The sequence below is a fragment of the Ranitomeya variabilis genome, chromosome 3, assembly GCF_051348905.1.
Source record: "Ranitomeya variabilis isolate aRanVar5 chromosome 3, aRanVar5.hap1, whole genome shotgun sequence".
In the NCBI taxonomy this organism is placed as follows: Eukaryota; Metazoa; Chordata; class Amphibia; order Anura; family Dendrobatidae; genus Ranitomeya; species Ranitomeya variabilis.
In genome coordinates, this window is record NC_135234.1 from 438,966,321 (window position 1) to 438,984,992 (window position 18,672).

The 18,672-nt window shown below is 40.2% G+C and overlaps 1 protein-coding gene across 6 annotated transcripts in view; it reads right to left on the reverse strand.

Moving 5' to 3' along the window:
* AUTS2 (activator of transcription and developmental regulator AUTS2) overlaps positions 1-18,672 on the reverse strand; it is a 1,864,151-nt gene that overhangs the window by 1,395,886 nt on the left and 449,593 nt on the right. Inside the window, exon 1 of one of the 6 annotated variants that reach the window (XM_077296437.1) lies at positions 6,160-6,222. The exons of the other annotated variants lie outside the window; for them this stretch is intronic. Coding sequence (XP_077152552.1) covers positions 6,160-6,207 — 48 coding nt within the window. The 5' untranslated portion in view covers positions 6,208-6,222. Of the gene's footprint in view, positions 1-6,159; positions 6,223-18,672 lie in introns of those variants that run through there. 6 annotated transcript variants of the gene reach the window in all.

Sequence of the window (18,672 nt, forward strand, 5' to 3'; positions counted from 1 at the left end):
GGAGGCCGCAGCAGAGATGGCCCAATATTCCCCCTATGCAGAGGGGGGAACTCGATCCCTAACAATAAGAGATGGGCTACACAATGTAACGTGTTCACATGTGGAGGTCGGCCTAAGCTGAATGTGATAGATAATCCATTTCTCCTTCCCTCAAGGAAACTGAAAGATTACCTTAGACTGAAACGTTTAGATATTTCTGCTATTTCTCCTTTTTTATTTCAGAACTGTTTTTGCATTATTATGTGTCACTTTATTTTTACCTTTATATCTTTTCTTGCAAGCACTGTACTTTTAACATTAATGTTTAAATATTTAATACGTTTGCTCCTTGAATGCTAACAAATCCATAGCCTTTCCGAGAGTGTGTGACTTTTTGATTGTCAGACAGTGATGTGTACGTTTTCTTTGAATTGCGCAGCATTTCAGAGTGAAACATACCTGTCTAAAATGACAAAGCCGGAATATGATTCCTGCTGCCTGTAGTTTGGGGGGAGAATGAATCAGCTGTCAGGTTAATCCTCTTATGTGATATAACCTTTTGTGATAAATTATGTTGTAAGTCACAATAGCTTTTACTACATCATTACTTCATACTGAAGCGGAGAAGAGAATGGAGAGGTCAGGACATGCATGGCAGGACTCCATTCACAACAGAGCAAAATTTGCCCATTCTAAAAATGTTGTTTCTCAATGTATACTGTATACCAATGGTTTACAAGTTTACATGTAAATGATTCTGAATACATTCTACAACCACAGAAATGTGACTCTTTCCAATAATTTATTTAAAAAAACCAAAACATAACTTTATAGGAAGCTTTTAATAGGTAACTATAACTTAGTTTAACTTTTGGTCTTCTTGTTATAATAAATTGTCTAACCTCTGTCTTTTATAATGCTGTTGGATCACTCAATAAACTGACTTGAAGGATTCGCTTTCTAGTTGCTAACATTTATTTGATGACATGCAGAGATTGCCTTTACTTCTGATGGGAACGTAAACTACAAACATCTGGTTTGCTTTCTCACCATGTAGAGGAAATGACATGCAGGATTATTTGTCCAATTGCTGAATACAACTAAAAAAAATACATGCTCTAATCTTAGTTTATCAATTAATGCTTGGACTCCTGCTAAATGTAATCATATAATGGACACTTCACACATTTCAAGTCCTACATATGTTTCTGTGACATGTTCATAATCTACGTTCTTGTTGAAGTACATACGCTGACCAAGCCAAGATTGAATTGATTCATATAACCCAGCTTACGACATCTGGTCACAAACAATAGTGTAATTTGACATTTAAGTTTGCATAAGTCAATGGCTTGCCCAATGCTAAGTTATCTTAATTTTTTAAAATTGAGATTACCTCCTGTGACATGTCAAGGTACATTGTGAGTCATGACAACCTTTGCTACATCTGTAAATACAGAGTTCCTGATCAATGAAACTGATCAGCTATAACTTGGTATATATGATGGACAATTTGTTAACACCTGTACCCTGATGAAAGCAGCTGGGATGTAAGAAGAATATTATGTCATACAAAGTAAGGGAATTTGATGTGGTGGAAAGAGCAAGGAGTGCTATTCAAGAAAAAAAGAAGCTGCCAAGCATGGGAGAGGTCAATAGTAGGTGCTGGATTTAGGAAGTATAAAGGCTGAGTCATGGTCACATCCAGCTCAAATTGACAATATTTGGATAGTTGGAGATTTCAATCGTGTTGGGGATTCCAACCAATGAAGCAGCAGCAGCTGGATCTATCATTGAGCTTTTGTAAGAGTTGTGCTTTCTCAAAACTCAACCAGGTGACCAGTAACAGCACCAAATACATGCCCTATCTGGATAATGCCCTATTTGTGCTTTCCTGTCCTCTTTAGGTTCTCCTCAATATTTGGATAGTGAAACTCTAGGCCCTTTTGGACTGTGTTAGAGACTGATGTCTAACAAATACAGCTCTGGCAAAAATTAAAAGATCACCACATTAAAACCCTGTCATGGGCAGCCCAATGTCCAGACCTGAACTCCATTGAAAACCTCTGGAATGTAATCAAGAGGATGATAGATAGTCACAAGTAGTGATGAGCGAGTGTACTCGTTGCTCGGGTTTTACCGAGCACGCTCGGGTGATCTCCGAGTATTTGTTAGTGTTCGGAGATTTAGTTTTTGTCACCTCAGCTGAATGATTTATTACTAGCCAGGCTGAATACATGTGGGGGTTGCCTGGTTGCTAGGGAATCCCCACATGTAATCAAGCAGGCTAGAAGCTGTAAATCATTCAGCTGAGGTGACCAAAACTAAATCTCCGAGCAGTCATAACTACTCGGAGGTCACCCGAGCGTGCTCGGGAAAACCCGAGCAACGATTACACTCTCTCATCACTAGTCATGAGCCATCAAACAAAGAAGATCTGCTTAAATTTTTGCGCCGGAAGCAGTGTGAAAGACTGGTGGAAAGCATGCCAAGATGCACGAAAGCTGTGATTAACAGTCATGGTTATTCCACAAAACATTATTTTATGATCTCTATGAGTTAAAACATTAGTATTGTTGTTTCTAAATGATAATAAACTTGTTTTCTTTGCATTATTAGAGGTCTGAAAGCACTGTTTTTAAAAATTTTGACCATTTGTCTTTTTCAGAAAAATATACAAAATTTATTGCTTGGAAATTCGGAGACGTGTTGTCAGAAGTTTATAGAATAAAGGAACAATTTACATTTTGCTCAAAAACATACCTATAAAGAGAAAAATCAGACAAACTGAACATTTTGCAGTGGTCTCTTAATTGTGGCTAGAGCTGTATATCCTTATGTGGACATGTGTCTAAACAGACTGGATTAGTGAGAAAAACATTGTATGTAACTAAAGATTTAAGGCAACATGTTACCTTTTAGGGCCCTTTCCCAATGCGTTCTTTCCCATATTCAGTGGCTTCATCGGATGTTTAGCCCAAACCCCAGCAAAACTATGTCTAGCTGTCCACATCCAAGGCATATATGGAGGAAAATGATGCACAACAGAGCACACAATGACTACATCTGCATCATTATAGTCAATAGCCTTGTTGGTGCATACACCCAAATCCCAGTTTGCAGGGGACTCAGATGAAAGCTTTGATGGGGCCACTGAACGTGGGAAAGAACACAGCGTGAAACGGTTGAGAGAAAATATTGCAAATTTGTACTGTATTGTCTATGGAGTGAATGTTGATTCATATATTAAACTGTATTTGAAATCTGCATCAGGTATCCATTAGCTTGTGCCAGCTTGCAGGTTGGCTTTCTCACTACAAAGGATACTAGTGTAGGGTTGAGCGACCTTTACATTTATAGGATCGGGTTGGGTTTCACGAAACGCGACTTTTTCAAAAGTCAGGTCAAGTGAAATCGGCCGATCCTATAAAAAAGTCGGGGTCGGGGTCGGCCGAAACTCGAAACCCAATGCAGTGCATTGGGTTTCCAATGGTTCCCAGGGTCTGAAGGAGCGGAAACTCTCCTTCAGGCCCTGGGATCCATATTTAAGTGTAAAATAAAGAATTAAAATAAAAAATATCGCTATACTTACCATCTGATGCGCCCTGGTACTAAGCGGGAACCTTCCTTCCTTAGAATCAGCCTTCCAGGACCTTGCGGTGACGTCGCGGTGACGTCGCGGCTTGTGATTGGTCGCGCGGCCGCCCATGTGACCGCTCGCGCGACCAATCACAAGCCGCGACGTCACCGTGACGTCACCGAAGGTCCTGGAAGGGCTGATTCTTAGGAAGGAAGGCTGCCGGAAAGAAGCCGAGGGTGAGTATATTCCTATTAGGTATATACTCACCCTCGGACGTGCCCTGCTTCTTTCCGGCAGCCTTCCTTCCTAAGAATCAGCCCTTCCAGGACCCTCGGTGACGTCACGGTGACGTCGCGGCTTGTGATTGGTCACGCGAGCGGTCACATGGGCGGCCGCGCGACCAATCACAAGCCGCGACGTCACCGCGACGTCACCGCAAGGTCCTGGAAGGCTGATTCTAAGGAAGGAAGGTTCCCGCTTAGTACCAGGGCGCATCAGATGGTAAGTATAGCGATATTTTTATTTTAATTCTTTATTTTACACTTAAATCTGAATTCCGATACCAATTCCCGATATCTTAAACATATCGGGAATCGGTATCGGAATTCCGATTCCAGATTCAGAAGATCGCCGACTTCATGGCCGACCCCACACAGGGGTCGGGTCGGGTTTCATGAAACCCGACTTTGCCAAAAGTCGGCGACTTCTGAAAATTGCCGACCCGTTTCGCTCAACCCTATACTACTGCCATTTCTTCAGCAATTGGCTGTTCACATGATTTAAAAGAAAACTTGATTCAGGTGTGAAACAGACCAGGCAACCTTCTTCATTTTCTCAATGATCCAGTTCTGATACTCAGGGGCCTATTTTGTGACAGTGAACAGGGATCAGCATGGGTCCTGTCTGTTACTACACACCACCATATGCAAAAGCTGCAAAATGTTGTGTGTTCTAACACAATTCTATTAGTTGTGCTTTTTTCATTGGTGTGTACAAGAGAGAAAGCCTTACCTCTCTATGTACAGCTTTAGGGCTCATTTACTCAGTTTTTCTCGTATGAGTGCTATCCATTTTTCCCCAGATAGCTTTGGTACCTATGATATTCTATGGGGCTGTACAAATGTCCGAAGACATGCCCGATGTTCATCTGGTGGGTCAGATCAAAATTGGCAATGCAAGTCTTTGGGTCCATGAAAAATGTTTTTTTTTCTTCTCTCCATGTAAGAGAAAAGCTGATGACACTCGAACCACTCTCTGACCAAAGCCTGATTAGAATAATCGGTCCATTTTTCTCGTACGTGGCAAATACTAACTTCTGAATGAGACCCAATTCAAAGTGAAATACAGTCAGCCAAGAGTAACATGTAAAGTATGTTTAGAAAGATGAACAGATTTATTGTTTCTAGTTTCTATTACACTTTTCCTCAGATTGCTCTATTCCTGATTTTTGCTTACAAATGCTGATGTAAAATACTGACCCAATATTGAACATGCGAACGTGGCCTCACAGCTTCTATAACCTACTATGTGTCTTACTGTACTTATTATTGTCTTTGATTTTACCGAGAGAAACACAGAGATGCTTCTCATGGATTCGTATGGTATCTCTTGAGCATCAGTCCTTACAGTTTGGTAATTAAGCTCTGATCTCAATAGCAGTGATTGCTAAAGGTTACCTTACCTTGACATCTATAACGTGTCTTTAGGGGATCTATGTGCACTTGCCTTTAAACTTATGTCTATGAATGAAAATCAAAGTGTGCAAGTATACATTAGAGAACAACACTGTGAATGGTCTCTTTTGTTTTGAAAATGACCAGAAGATAAAGATACCTTCTCGAATCCAGATATTCCATGACAAATGCAAATCTGTTCAAAAGGTCCAGATGACCTGTTTTGCTAATATACTATATTAACCGAATTTTCACTATCTTTACTTTTATACTTTCAAAACAAATAAACCTTTCCATGCTAATGCTATACATTTAATATAAATCAATATCTTTAAGTGTAAGTGAAAATTAGAGATGACTACAATGACAAAATATTATAATTTAATAGTCTCTAATACCATAATGTAATTATTCCATGCCAGATATAGCTCATTTGCCAAATTTTCCATTATAAATGTAACATAAGGATGTACTGAATGATTTTATCACTAACCAATAGCTGTTATACTCTCATAATTGCACAGAAGAATTAACTAGGGAATAAAATGACCTCTGCGGTAATCATGAAGCCATACCATATTGCCAAAATTACCACAAAATCCACTACTGCTACAGAATAGATTCATAGCAAACATACTGTACTTTTATTATGTCTAATGTTTACCCTGGATTATTTTTTTACCAAACGTATCTGCATTATTTGCTTTATCATCCACAGGAAAGAGAATGAAATAATGTCAAACCACAGATAACAAATCTAAATGTCCCAAGATAAAAAATCAGATTGAATTTCTACAAAATTGTTTGTTACAGTCAAACTTACCGAAATACCGTAACCTGTCACTCTACTAAAGTACCCGATGATTGCCCAATCAGAAGCCACACGTAGCCAAAACCACAGGCGACAGTAACAATTTGATGGCTTACCTTTTCTGCGTACTTGAACTTGACATAAAACCAGCTGGACTTAATCATTGTTACCCAAACTGTTGTGGAAAGTTTGCAGAAGAGCGATCTACTAAGTGATTAATAAGTGTTTATCCGTATATGTGGGCAACACAAAAGAAGGGGACGTAGCCTTCAGATTCCTGTAAGCGCTGCTGCGATCTCACTCTCCATCCAGTGTGCAGGCTCTGTGCTGTGTTTCTCCGTCTGCTTGGCTGCCTGACAGGAGAATTCCTCAAATGGACTTCAGCAGCCTTCATCACAAATGGCACATGTCAGTAAGCCAGGAGGAGGCTGGCTTCAGACCTGGCAGAATCCCATGAGAACGACCTCCCTCCATTTAGATGAATAATGAATTCCTGCGCTTCCCTCCAGACACAGATTAACACCTGGCTAAACATTATTCTGACAACATGCTGCCCAGTCAGGGATCGCAGCGAGAAAAGATTAACTCTTCTAAGCCTCAATAATGCTCTACTCTGTTGCTCGCTTTCAGCCCACCTGTACAAAAAGGAAAGACTAGTGAAGGAAAACTGATGATGTATAAATGCATTTTTTTCAAGCTAAACTATGTATTTGGCTAAAACGTACAGAATACCTTGAATAAAATTAAATAAAAACTTTCAGGTACACTTTGTCAATGTCGCAAAACTTAAAAAGAAAATTAGGATGAAATGTTTACAAAAAGCTTATACTAACCAAGATAATAATCAGACATGACTTAATATTTTAATTGGACAGAAAAGCTATCTACCAATGGCGCTCGAAATAGAGATATAGACTCTGTCAGCATAGAATGAGTGTTCAAAGTAAGTTCCACCGTTCTGTGCATCATGGAGGGGCCAATCATTTCTACACACCATCCTCCCCTGCTTATTTTCCATCTATCTCCATCCTTCTCTGGCTCCACGAGGCCAGAGCTGTCAATCAAAGAAGAGAGGGGGTGGAGATAGATGGAAACCAAGCAGGTGGGAAGGTGTAAATAAATGATTGGCCCCCGCCATGATGCACAGAACGGTGGAACTTACTTTGAACAGTCATTCTGTGATGAGAGTCCCTTTTCCTTTTACGGCCATGTTCACACGTACAGTATTTAGACAGTATTATATATCAATATTTGTAAAACTAGGAGTAGAACAATCATAGGAAGAATAGAAACACGTCACCACTTCTGTCTTTTTCACCATCTCCTGGTTTTGGCTTACAAATACTGAGGTAAAATACTGACCAAATACTGAACATGTGAACTTGGTCTAAGGATCAAATACCTGACATGACCATAGTTGACCAACATGACAGATTCCCTTTAAAGGGCTTCCCTTTGTTTTTCAAATGGGAGAGCACTACTTCCCAACCTCCTGACTTGCAGCCTGTTGTTGAGTAGTATGCCCTTTATGTACTCACAGTTTTGACCAGCAACATCATTGTACTGCTGCCTGAATGGAGAACTCTCCAATGCTGCTATACAAGGCAGCTTTGACTCTGCAACTTCAGTAGAAGCCCAGTGGCACTGAAGCCGGTCGGGTTCAGTAGCTAAAAGTGTGTTTCAGTGTCAGAGCAGTGCTTACTACCTCGTTTGGAAAGAGCTTGTAAGCACTGTGCATGGTTATCCACCAGAGTAATGGTCAGTCCACTAGGTAATGAGTAAACAATAAAAAAAACCGAATGCTGTAGTTATTAGAAGAGGTGGCAGGAATTTTATTAAACACTAAATTGTAAAGTTATTTGTTTTCAGTGGTGATAGGCAATGTGTGTAGTTAGTTGTCTATCAATGAAGATGGAAATAACCCTCAAAACCCTGTGATCAACTTATGTGTATACGGGCCTCCTAATTGCCCATTAGTAGCTTATTCTCTTTTCCACATTAAAAATACATATCACCAGTGAAGAACAGCACACTACTTTTCAATTAAATAGATTTTTCTCTGTTTATTCAGACAGACTTAAAAGACAACATTAATACAAAATGCAAGTTTCTAGCTATATTGGTGTAGTGCCTTTTAACAACCTGAATATTGAAATATTGAGCAGCCTTTCTGAGTTTATGCTGAAAGTAATAAATAATGTAAATAGATACTCAGGCAGGAGAATACAGTGTTAATGCTCACAAGTATGTTGGAAGAGATTCTCTCGCTGATGGCTAAATGACAGCTGACAAAAGAGAAATTCATAGATAGATAGATGTTAGATAGATAGATATTAGATAGATAGATAGATAGATAATAGATGACAGTTAGATAGATAGATAGATAGATAATAGATAGATAGATAGATAGATAGATAGATAGATAGACAGATAGATAGATAGATAGATAGATAGATAGATAGATAGATAGATAGATAGATAGATAGATAGATAGACAAGATATATATCTATAGATCTATTACATTTTCACCAAGTTTTTGCTACCTAATCTGAAAGCAGTATAACACAGTAATGGCCAAAAGTGTTGACACCCTTGAAATAGTTCAAGAAAATAGCGTATTTCTCCCATAAATTATTGCATTTAAAAAAAAGCAAATTTAACATAATTTCACACAAAACCCCAAACATGGGCTGGACAAAATTGTTGTCACCTTTCTAAAATTGTGGGTAAACAACATTGTTTCAAGCTTGTGATGCTTTTTCAAACTCACTTGTGGCAAGTAACAGGTGTGGACATTATGAAAATAACTCCAGAAATGGGATTAAAAGGGGAGATGTTGACTCACTTTTTGCATTCGGTGTGTGTGTGTGTGATGCTACGCATGGAAAACAGAAAGAAGAGAACTGTCTAAGGACTTGAGAGTCAAAATTGTTGAAAAATATCACGGTTACAAGTCCATCTCCAGAAAACTTGATGTTCCTTTGTCCACTGTGAGCAACATAACCAAGAAGTTTACAACCCCAACCCATAGCACTTTACCTAATCTCCCTGAATGTGGACAGTAGAGATGAGCTAACATTTCAAGGTTCGGGTTGGATCTGCGACCATCCCGATTTTCCCCGAACAAACTCGAACCCCATTGACTTCAATAAAAGTCAAAACCAAACTCATAGACAACACCTTCAGGGGGGAGCAAAAAGCTGCCAAAACAGCTAAAATTAGGGGATAGCACCTGGGAAAGTGACAGTAATTGAACCATCAATTGCATTATAAATAATTTAAAAAAAAATTTGATGTGGGTTCCCCTGTATTTTTGATAACCTGTCAGGCAGAACTGACAGCCGCAGGCTGCAACCCTCAGCTGTCAGCATTAGCAAGGCTGGTTATCAAGGATAAAGAGATCCCCACTCTGTTTTTTCAATTATTTAATTAAATAATTAAAAAACACAGTGTTCCCCCATTTTTGACAACCAGCCAAGCTAAAGCTGACAGCTGGGGGCTGGTATTCTTAGGCTGTTAATGGGCCATGGATACTGCCTAAAAATAGCAGCCCAAGCTGCTCCTGAAAAGGTGAATCCATTAGATGCGCCAATTCTGATGCTTTGCCCGGCTCTTCCCTCTTGCCCTGTGGCATTGGCAAGTAAGGTTCATATTTGTGGGGTTGATGTCACCTTTTTATTAGAGTGCATATCCATCTATTCTTGATAACCAGCCTTGCTAAAGCTGACAATTGAAGGTGGAATATAATTTTTTTATATTTATTTATTTATAGTGCAGGCAGCAACTGATGAATATTCCCATCTTCCATCGTATGCTCTCACTGTTAACAGTTGAATATAACTCTCAACATTGATGTGAGCTGTCTTCTTAAGCACCCTGTGCTGGGGAACAGTGCGAACAGTACCACTGATTCCCAGGCACCGGTACGTGTCACATTGATGGCACAAGGGTGTCATCCATGTGTCATCAGTGTGCACGTGTGTGGCCCGTGCTGCTGACGGAAACACTAACTTCTGAAAGAACCATTAGTGAACTCGGTCATTTACTGAACTTTGGCTGACTTTTGACGATTTTTAGGAAAAAAGCTTGGGAATCCAAACACAAATCTGAATGTGCAACATTCGTGCCGAATTTGAGATTGGCAGAAGTTTTCCAAACAATTTGTTCACCAAAATCCCATTGAACACCTGTGGAGAAATCTTAAAATTGCTGTTGGGAGAAGGCACCCTTCACATATGAGAGACCTGGAGCAGTTTGTAAATTAAGAGTGGTCCAAAATTCTAGTTGGGGGTTTTGTGTGAAATTATGGCCTATTTGCCTTTTTATTCTGTTGTTTGTGTTGTTCCAATACACATAAAAGAAATAATGTGTATAACAAAACATGTGTAATTGTAGTAATTTTTAAGGAGAAATACTTTATTTTCTGGAACAATTTCAAGGGCACTAACACTTTCAGCTATGACTGTATAAGGGTAGAGCCCCTGATTCCACTGATGTGTCCCTAACTGGGCTGCTTATTCCAGTTTTTATAAAGTAAATGACTTAACAGCAGGAGATTATCACTGGAGGACTAGTAGACATGCTGCCCAGTTGTAGAACTATTCCCGCACTACTGATCTGCAGCTTTCTGCCTAAGCATACTGTACACAAAAAGCTATTAACCCCTTACTGCCAGCTGACGGAATAGTACATCAGCTGGCAGTATCCCCAGCTTTGAGGTTGGCTCCAGCAGTGAGCCCACCTCAAAGCTGCAACATGTCAGCTGTTTTCAACAGCTGACATGTGCCCGCAATGGGCACGAGCGGAATTGCGATCCACCCATGCCCATTAACTAGTTAAATGCCGCTGTCAAACTCTGACAGCGGCATTTAACAAGCGCTGAGGCCGCGTGGCCGGAAGTATGCACACCGCTGACCCCTGTCACGTGATCGGGGGTCATTGGTGCATTGTCATCACAATCAGAGGTCTCCTCGAGACCTCTATGGTTGTTGATGGCAGATTGCTATGAGCACCACACTGTGGTCAGCACTCATAGATAGCCTGTAATTCTGCTGCATAGCAGTGGAGTACCACAGAGGTCAGTATTGGGCCCTCTTCTTTTTAACATATTTATTAAGAACCTCATAAGGGGCATACAGAGCAGAATTTCAATATTTGCAGATGACACTAAACTCTACAGGGTAATCAATACAGAGGAGGACAATTTTATATTACAGGAGGATTTATGTAAACGGGAAGCTTGGGCTGATAAATGGCAAATCAGCTTTAATGGGGATAAATGTAAGGTCATGCACTTGGGCAGAAGAAATAAGATGTATAATTATGTGCTTAATTGTAAAACTCTGGGCAAAACCATCAATGAAAAAGACCTGGGTGTATCGGTGGGTGACAAACTCACATTTAGTGGCCAGTGTCAGGCAGCTGCTACAAAGGCAAATAAAATAATGGGATGCATTAAAAGAGGCATATATGCTCATGAGGAGAACATAATTTTACCTCTATACAAGTCATTAGTTCGACCACACTTAGAGTATTGTGCACAGTTCTGGTCTCCGGTGTATAAGAAAGACATAGCTGAACTGGAGCGGGTGCAGAGAAGAGCAACCAAGGTTATTAGAGGACTGGGGGGTCTGCAATACCAAGATAGGTCATTACACTTGGGGCTATTTAGTTTGGAAAAACGAAGGCTAAGGGGTGGTCTTATTTTAATGTACAAATATATGTGGGGACAGTACAAAGACCTTTCTAAAGACCTTTAAACTCATAGACCTGAGACGGGGATATGGGGGCATCCTCTACGTCTGGAGTAAAGAAGGTTTAAGCATAATAACAGACGCGGATTCTTTACTGTAAGATCAGTGAGACTATGGAACTCTCTGCAGTATGATGTTGTAATGAGTGATTCATTACTAAATTTTATTACTGGATGCCTGGACTGGATGCCTTTCTTGAAAAGTATAATGTTACAGGTTATACATATTAGATTCCTTGATAGGGCGTTGATCCAGGGAACTAGTCTGATTGCCGTATGTGGAGTCGGGAAGGAATTTTTTTCCCAATGTGGAGCTTACTCTTTGCCACATGGGTTTTCTTTGCCTTCCTCTGGATCAACACGTTAGGGCATGTTAGGTTAGGCTATGGGTTGAACTAGATGGACTTAAAGTCTTCCTTCAACCTTAAAAACTATGTTAGTATGTTACTATGTTATCGCCTTTTCAGACTCTAAAAAGAAACAAGCAAACTGGTGGTCAGTTGACAACCATTCTAATTGATTCAAGCTAATCAAATTGCAAAACAATCAGATTTTTATCAATTATATATGGTATTAAAACAAAATGGATTTTGCCTTGAATCACTTCTCTCATCTTTAATCAGCGGTAATTTCCTTATAATCAGCCATAGACATGAGCGAATAAATCTAAGTGGCATTGAATTCAACTCGAATTTTACAAAAATCTGCATTTGCAAAAATGCTGATTTTTTTCATTTGTATACATATGATGTCGTTGACTTCCCACTTGTCTATTCAGAATGCCTACCTTGCTCCGTGGCACCCAGAAGTCAAGCACAGTGCGAGAGGATCAAAATTTCCAAAGAGGGCAATGAGGGATCAGGAGATGCGGCAGAGAGTTGTGTTGGTGACTGGTGCAGGGGCTAGAGAGATGAGCGGTAATTATATTTATTATGCTCTGGGATCTGGAGAGAATAACTTCTCCAAGAATCTACTTTAACAGGAAAAAACAAGCAGGTGAATTCGAATTTTGCCTTATCAGTTTATGTCTATTTGGCATATGAATTCTTTGGCCAATAACTGGCTACCATATCATATAATCAAGCATTAAACATCATCACTGCAGCCAAGTATACAAATGTTTATTAGAGGGTCAGAGTGGCATGGGAATGGCCATGAACTTTACGGGAAGATATGTGGGTATTTTTCAGTTATTAGGGTTTTATTTTTCATTTTTTGTTTTTATCAAGCATATCCTAACTAATGTGAGTTGGGACTGAAATATACGCAACCATTATAAGAACCTCCAGCATCAATGACTAATAACATGTTGCACAGTTCATGTAAAATTACACAATTTTAAGGATGAAATGACCATTAATAAAAGAAATAAAACTATTATTACATTTATTATTCAGAAAACTAATCCAGTCCAAGAGCATGAAAGACCTAATTAACACGTGCAAGGTGTATATGTAAACTCCAGTGATTAATGAGGTGTTGGAGCTGGTTCATTCAATTCTATATTTTAAAACTATTATCATGAGCAATCTGTTGAAAAAAATGTTTTATTCAATGTAGTTCCGCTCGGACTGGTAAGAAAATCATAATGAGCAATTAATAATTTTGTAATATCTAGAAACAGATGTTTCATATTGTCAGAATCATTACAAATATAGATATTGTTTAATATAATTAGCAAACATGCAGTTCAGCCTTCCCAATTCTTTATGTAAAACAGCCAGCTATCCATCTTACTATCTTATCTATAATGTAAATTGTGTTTTTTTATTATTAAGTTTTTGTTACATGGATTCTTTTGCTTTCCTCGTTCAGGATGAGTAAATAGAGATTAAAGCATTTTCAATTATTTTAAATTATTGCATTATAAAAAGTACTGTCAAGTTTGACAGTTACTCTTAGGGTAAGTTCACTCAGGACTTTTTAGCTGCATATTTTTGCTGCTTTTTTAATGCTAATTTTCAGCTGCTTATAGGTGCATTTTTGGTGCGTTTTTTATTGCGAATTTGGTGCGTTTTTTTGGTGCTTTTTTTTTTCTCTTTTTGCAGGCTAATGTCCTTGGATTTTCAGCAGCAAATAATGATACCTGCGTTTTTGCAGTGTTTTTGTTGCATTCAAGTCAATGGGTGAAAAAACGCAGCAAAAACGCTGAAAGAAGTGACATGCTCTATGTCAAAAATACGCAGCAAAGCACAAAATACTGATCAAACAAAAAACAATGTGTGTGCATGAGATTTCTGAAATCTCATAGGCTTTGCTGGTACTGTAAAAAGCAGTTGAAAATTAGCATAAAAATACGCAGCAAAAAAGACCTGTGTGAACTTACCCTTAATCTGTGAGATAGGTTCCACATATGTGTAAAGTTGGCACTTGTAGTGATCACCGTGCTAGTGTATAGGGATGACGTCCCACTTGTCGAGCAAATCTCAAGGCTGGCACTCAAGTAAATTTTGATAAATTATTGAATACATATATATGACATATTTCTACTTCCGTCCTGAAGCCTTTTTCTTGTTTTGTTTGAAAAAGACTTCAGGACAGAAGCCGAAATGCCTCATGTATGTGTACTGAACATATCATGGAATAAAGGCAAGAATTAATCGAAACTTATGTCTTCAGATTTACTTGTCTGTGAGAGATGGGATAACTTCTCAATTGCAGCAGTCCGAACATGAGGTCCAGATGATTCTGATGACTGGGGCTCTGAGAAGCCTCAAGTGAATGGAACAGAGGTCAATGATGCGCACTGCCTCTCTGTTCATTTCTGATGGGACCATTGAAGATTGCTGTTAGCTGCGATCTTTGGCATTACTATTAGAATGAATGGAGCAGCTGTGCACATGATCAACCAAGTTCCATTCTACCAGGTATCTTTGATGCCCCAATTTTTAAGATCAGTGAGGACCCCAGCTGTTGGACATAAGCAGTTGGGATGTTATCCTCTATTCAATGGATGGGGGATAACTTTCTCAATTGAGAATAACCTTTTAATGATAAACATTCTTCAATCTTATTAAAATTTCCTCAAGTACTTTTGTTATTTGATTTAACAGCCGTAACATCAGTATTGTAGAGTTAAGAGCAGGTCTTCATCAATGTATTACAGTATCATCTTAATAATCATCACCCGATGTCAGTTCTTTGTAAGAAGGTTTCTCTTTTTCTAGTGCTAGATGATTGAGAAAACCTGATGACTTGACCTTAATGACCGCCAATACGTCTTTTAACTGACCTGAGATATAAGTGAATAGCATCCCCATACAGGTGACAATCCAGCAGCTGTCGCTGTACACTATATCTGACAACTTTCTGCATTAGCCATGATCAGTGTTTGCTCTGTCCCAATCTGTTTAACCCCTTAGATGCTGCTGTCAATAGTGACTACATCATATTAATGGTTAATTGAGTGTGGGGGCCTTCTCTTTATCCCAATTGGTGCCCTCAGATTATGATTGTGTGGTCCTGATGCTTGTGATTGCAATTCATGGCCAAATAGTGGCCTTAGAGTTTGACGGCTGTTGTAACATGTTCAGAAGTTAGCGGCATTTAGGTGGTAAAAATACACATTTTCATTTCTGTCATGCCACTTTGCATCAATTCCTGAAAATCACCTGAAGGGTTAACCCCTTAAGCCCCGAGGGTGGTTTGCACGTTAATGACCGGGCCAATTTTTACAATTCTGACCACTGTCCCTTTATGAGGTTATAACTCTGGAACGCTTAAACGGATCTTGGCGATTCTGACATTATTTTCTCGTGACATATTGTACTTCATGTTAGTGGTAAAATTTCTTCGATATAACTTGCGTTTATTTGTGAAAAAAATGAATATTTTGCGAAAATTTTGAAAATTTCGCAATTTTCCAACTTTGAATTTTTATGCCCTTAAATCACAGACATATGTCACACAAAATACTTAATAAATAACATTTCCCACATGTCTACTTTACATCAGCACAATTTTGGAACCAAAATTTTTTTTTGTGACGGAGTTATAAGGGTTAAAAGTTGACCAGCAATTTCTCATTTTTACAACACCATTTTTTTTTAGGGACCACATCTCATTTGAAGTCATTTTGACGGGTCTATATGATAGAAAATACCCAAGTGTGACACCATTCTAAAAACTGCACCCCTCAAGGTACTCAAAACCACTTTCAAGAAGTTTATTAACCCTTCAGGTGTTTCACAGGAATTTTTGGAATGTTTAAATAAAAATGAACATTTAACTTTTTTTCACACAAAATTTATTTCAGCTCCAATTTGTTTTATTTTACCAAGAGTAACAGGAGAAAATAGACCCCAAAAGTTGTTGTACAATTTGTCCTGAGTACGCTGATACCCCATATGTGGGGGTAAACCACAGTTTGGGCGCATGGCAGAGCTTGGAAGCAAAGGAGCGCCATTTGACTTTTCAATGCAAAATTGACTGGAATTGAGATGGGACGCCATGTTGCATTTGGAGAGCCCCTGATGTGCCTAAACATTGAAACCCCCCACAAGTGACACCATTTTGGAAAGTAGACCCCCTAAGGAACTTATCTAGATGTGTGGTGAGCACTTTGACCCAACAAGTGCTTTACAGAAGTTTATAATGCAGAGCCGTAAAAATAAAAAATCATATTTTTTCACAAAAATTATCTTTTCACCCCCAATTTTTTATTTTCCCAAGGGTGAGAGAAGAAATTGGACCCCAAAAATTGTTGTGCAATTTGTCCTGAGTACGCTGATACCCCATATGTGGGTGTAAACCATTGTTTGGGCGCAGGGCAGAGCTCGGAAGGGAAGGAGCGCCATTTGACTTTTCAATGCAAAATTGACTGGAATTGAGATGGGACGCTGTTATGACCCCAATGGCGAGGGTCTCAGAGGAACAAGTAAGTCTGCGACGTACAAAAATCCAGCTCATAGGGCAGTGGTAACTGGGTTGACCATATAACTACTCCTAACGCCAACACTAGAAGTAGCCGGGGAACATGCCTACGTTGGTCGCTAGATGTCTCGCGCCAGCCGGAGGACTAACTACCCCTAGAAGAGGAAAACAAAGACCTCTCTTGCCTCCAGAGAATAGACCCCAAAAGTCGGATACAAGCCCCCCACAAATAATAACGGTGAGGTAAGAGGAAATGACAAACACAGATATGAACTAGGTTTAGCAAAGAGAGGCCCACTTACTAATAGCAGAATGTAGTAAGATAACTTATATGGTCAACAAAAACCCTAACAAAATTCCACACTGGAGATACAAGAACCCCCGAACCGTCTAACGGCCCGGGGGGAGAACTCCAGCCTCCCTAGAGCTTCCAGCAAGGTTAGGATACAGATTATGTACAAGCTGGACAAAAATGCAAACAAAAACAAATAGCAAAAAGCAAGAAAGCAGACTTAGCTTAATTTAGCAGGAACCAGGATCAGTAGACAAGAGCACAACAGATTAGCTCTGATTACAACGTTGCCAGGCATTGAACTGAAGGTCCAGGGAGCTTATATAGCAACACCCCTGACCTAACGACCCAGGTGAGCATACAAGGGATGAATGACACACCCAGAGTCAAATCACTAGTAACCACTAGAGGGAGCCAAAAGGTAAATTCACAACAGTACCCCCCCTTAGTGAGGGGTCACCGAACCCTCACCAAGACCACCAGGGCGATCAGGATGAGCGGCGTGAAAGGCACGAACTAAATCGGCCGCATGCACATCAGAGGCGACCACCCAGGAATTATCCTCCTGACCATAGCCATTCCACTTGACCAGGTACTGAAGCCTCCGCCTGGAGAGACGAGAATCTAAGATCTTCTCCACCACGTACTCCAACTCGCCCTCAACCAACACCGGAGCAGGAGGCTCAGCAGAAGGAACCACAGGCACAACATACCGCCGCAACAAGGACCTATGAAATACGTTGTGAATGGCAAACGACACCGGAAGATCCAGGCGAAAGGATACAGGATTAATGATTTCCAATATCTTGTAAGGACCAATGAAGCGAGGCTTAAATTTGGGAGAGGAGACCTTCATAGGAACAAATCGAGAAGACAGCCATACCAAATCCCCAACGCGAAGTCGGGGACCCACACCGCGGCGGCGGTTGGCAAAACGCTGAGCCTTCTCCTGTGACAACTTCAAGTTGTCCACCACATGACTCCAGATCCGCTGCAACCTATCCACCACGGAATCCACCCCAGGACAGTCAGAAGGCTCCACATGTCCCGAGGAAAAACGAGGATGGAAACCAGAGTTGCAGAAAAATGGCGAAACCAAGGTGGCGGAACTAGCCCGATTATTAAGGGCAAATTCAGCCAACGGCAAGAAGGTCACCCAATCATCCTGATCAGAAGAGACAAAACACCTCAAATAAGCCTCCAGAGTCTGATTAGTTCGCTCCGTTTGTCCGTTAGTCTGGGGATGGAAAGCGGACGAAAACGACAAATCAATACCCATCCTACCACAAAAGGATCACCAGAACCTGGAAACAAACTGGGATCCTCTGTCCGACACAATATTCTCAGGAATGCCGTGCAAACGAACCACGTTCTGGAAGAACACAGGAACCAGATCAGAAGAGGAAGGCAGCTTAGGCAAAGGAACCAGATGGACCATCTTGGAGAAAAGATCACATATCACCCAGATGACAGACATGCCCTGAGACACCGGAAGATCCGAAATGAAATCCATAGAGATGTGTGTCCAAGGTCTCTTCGGGACAGGCAAGGGCAAGAGCAACCCGCTGGCACGAGAGCAACAAGGCTTAGCTCGGGCACAAGTACCACAGGACTGCACAAATGACCGCACATCCCTTGACAAGGAAGGCCACCAAAAGGACCTGGCCACCAGATCTCTGGTGCCAAAAATTCCCGGGTGCCCTGCCAACACC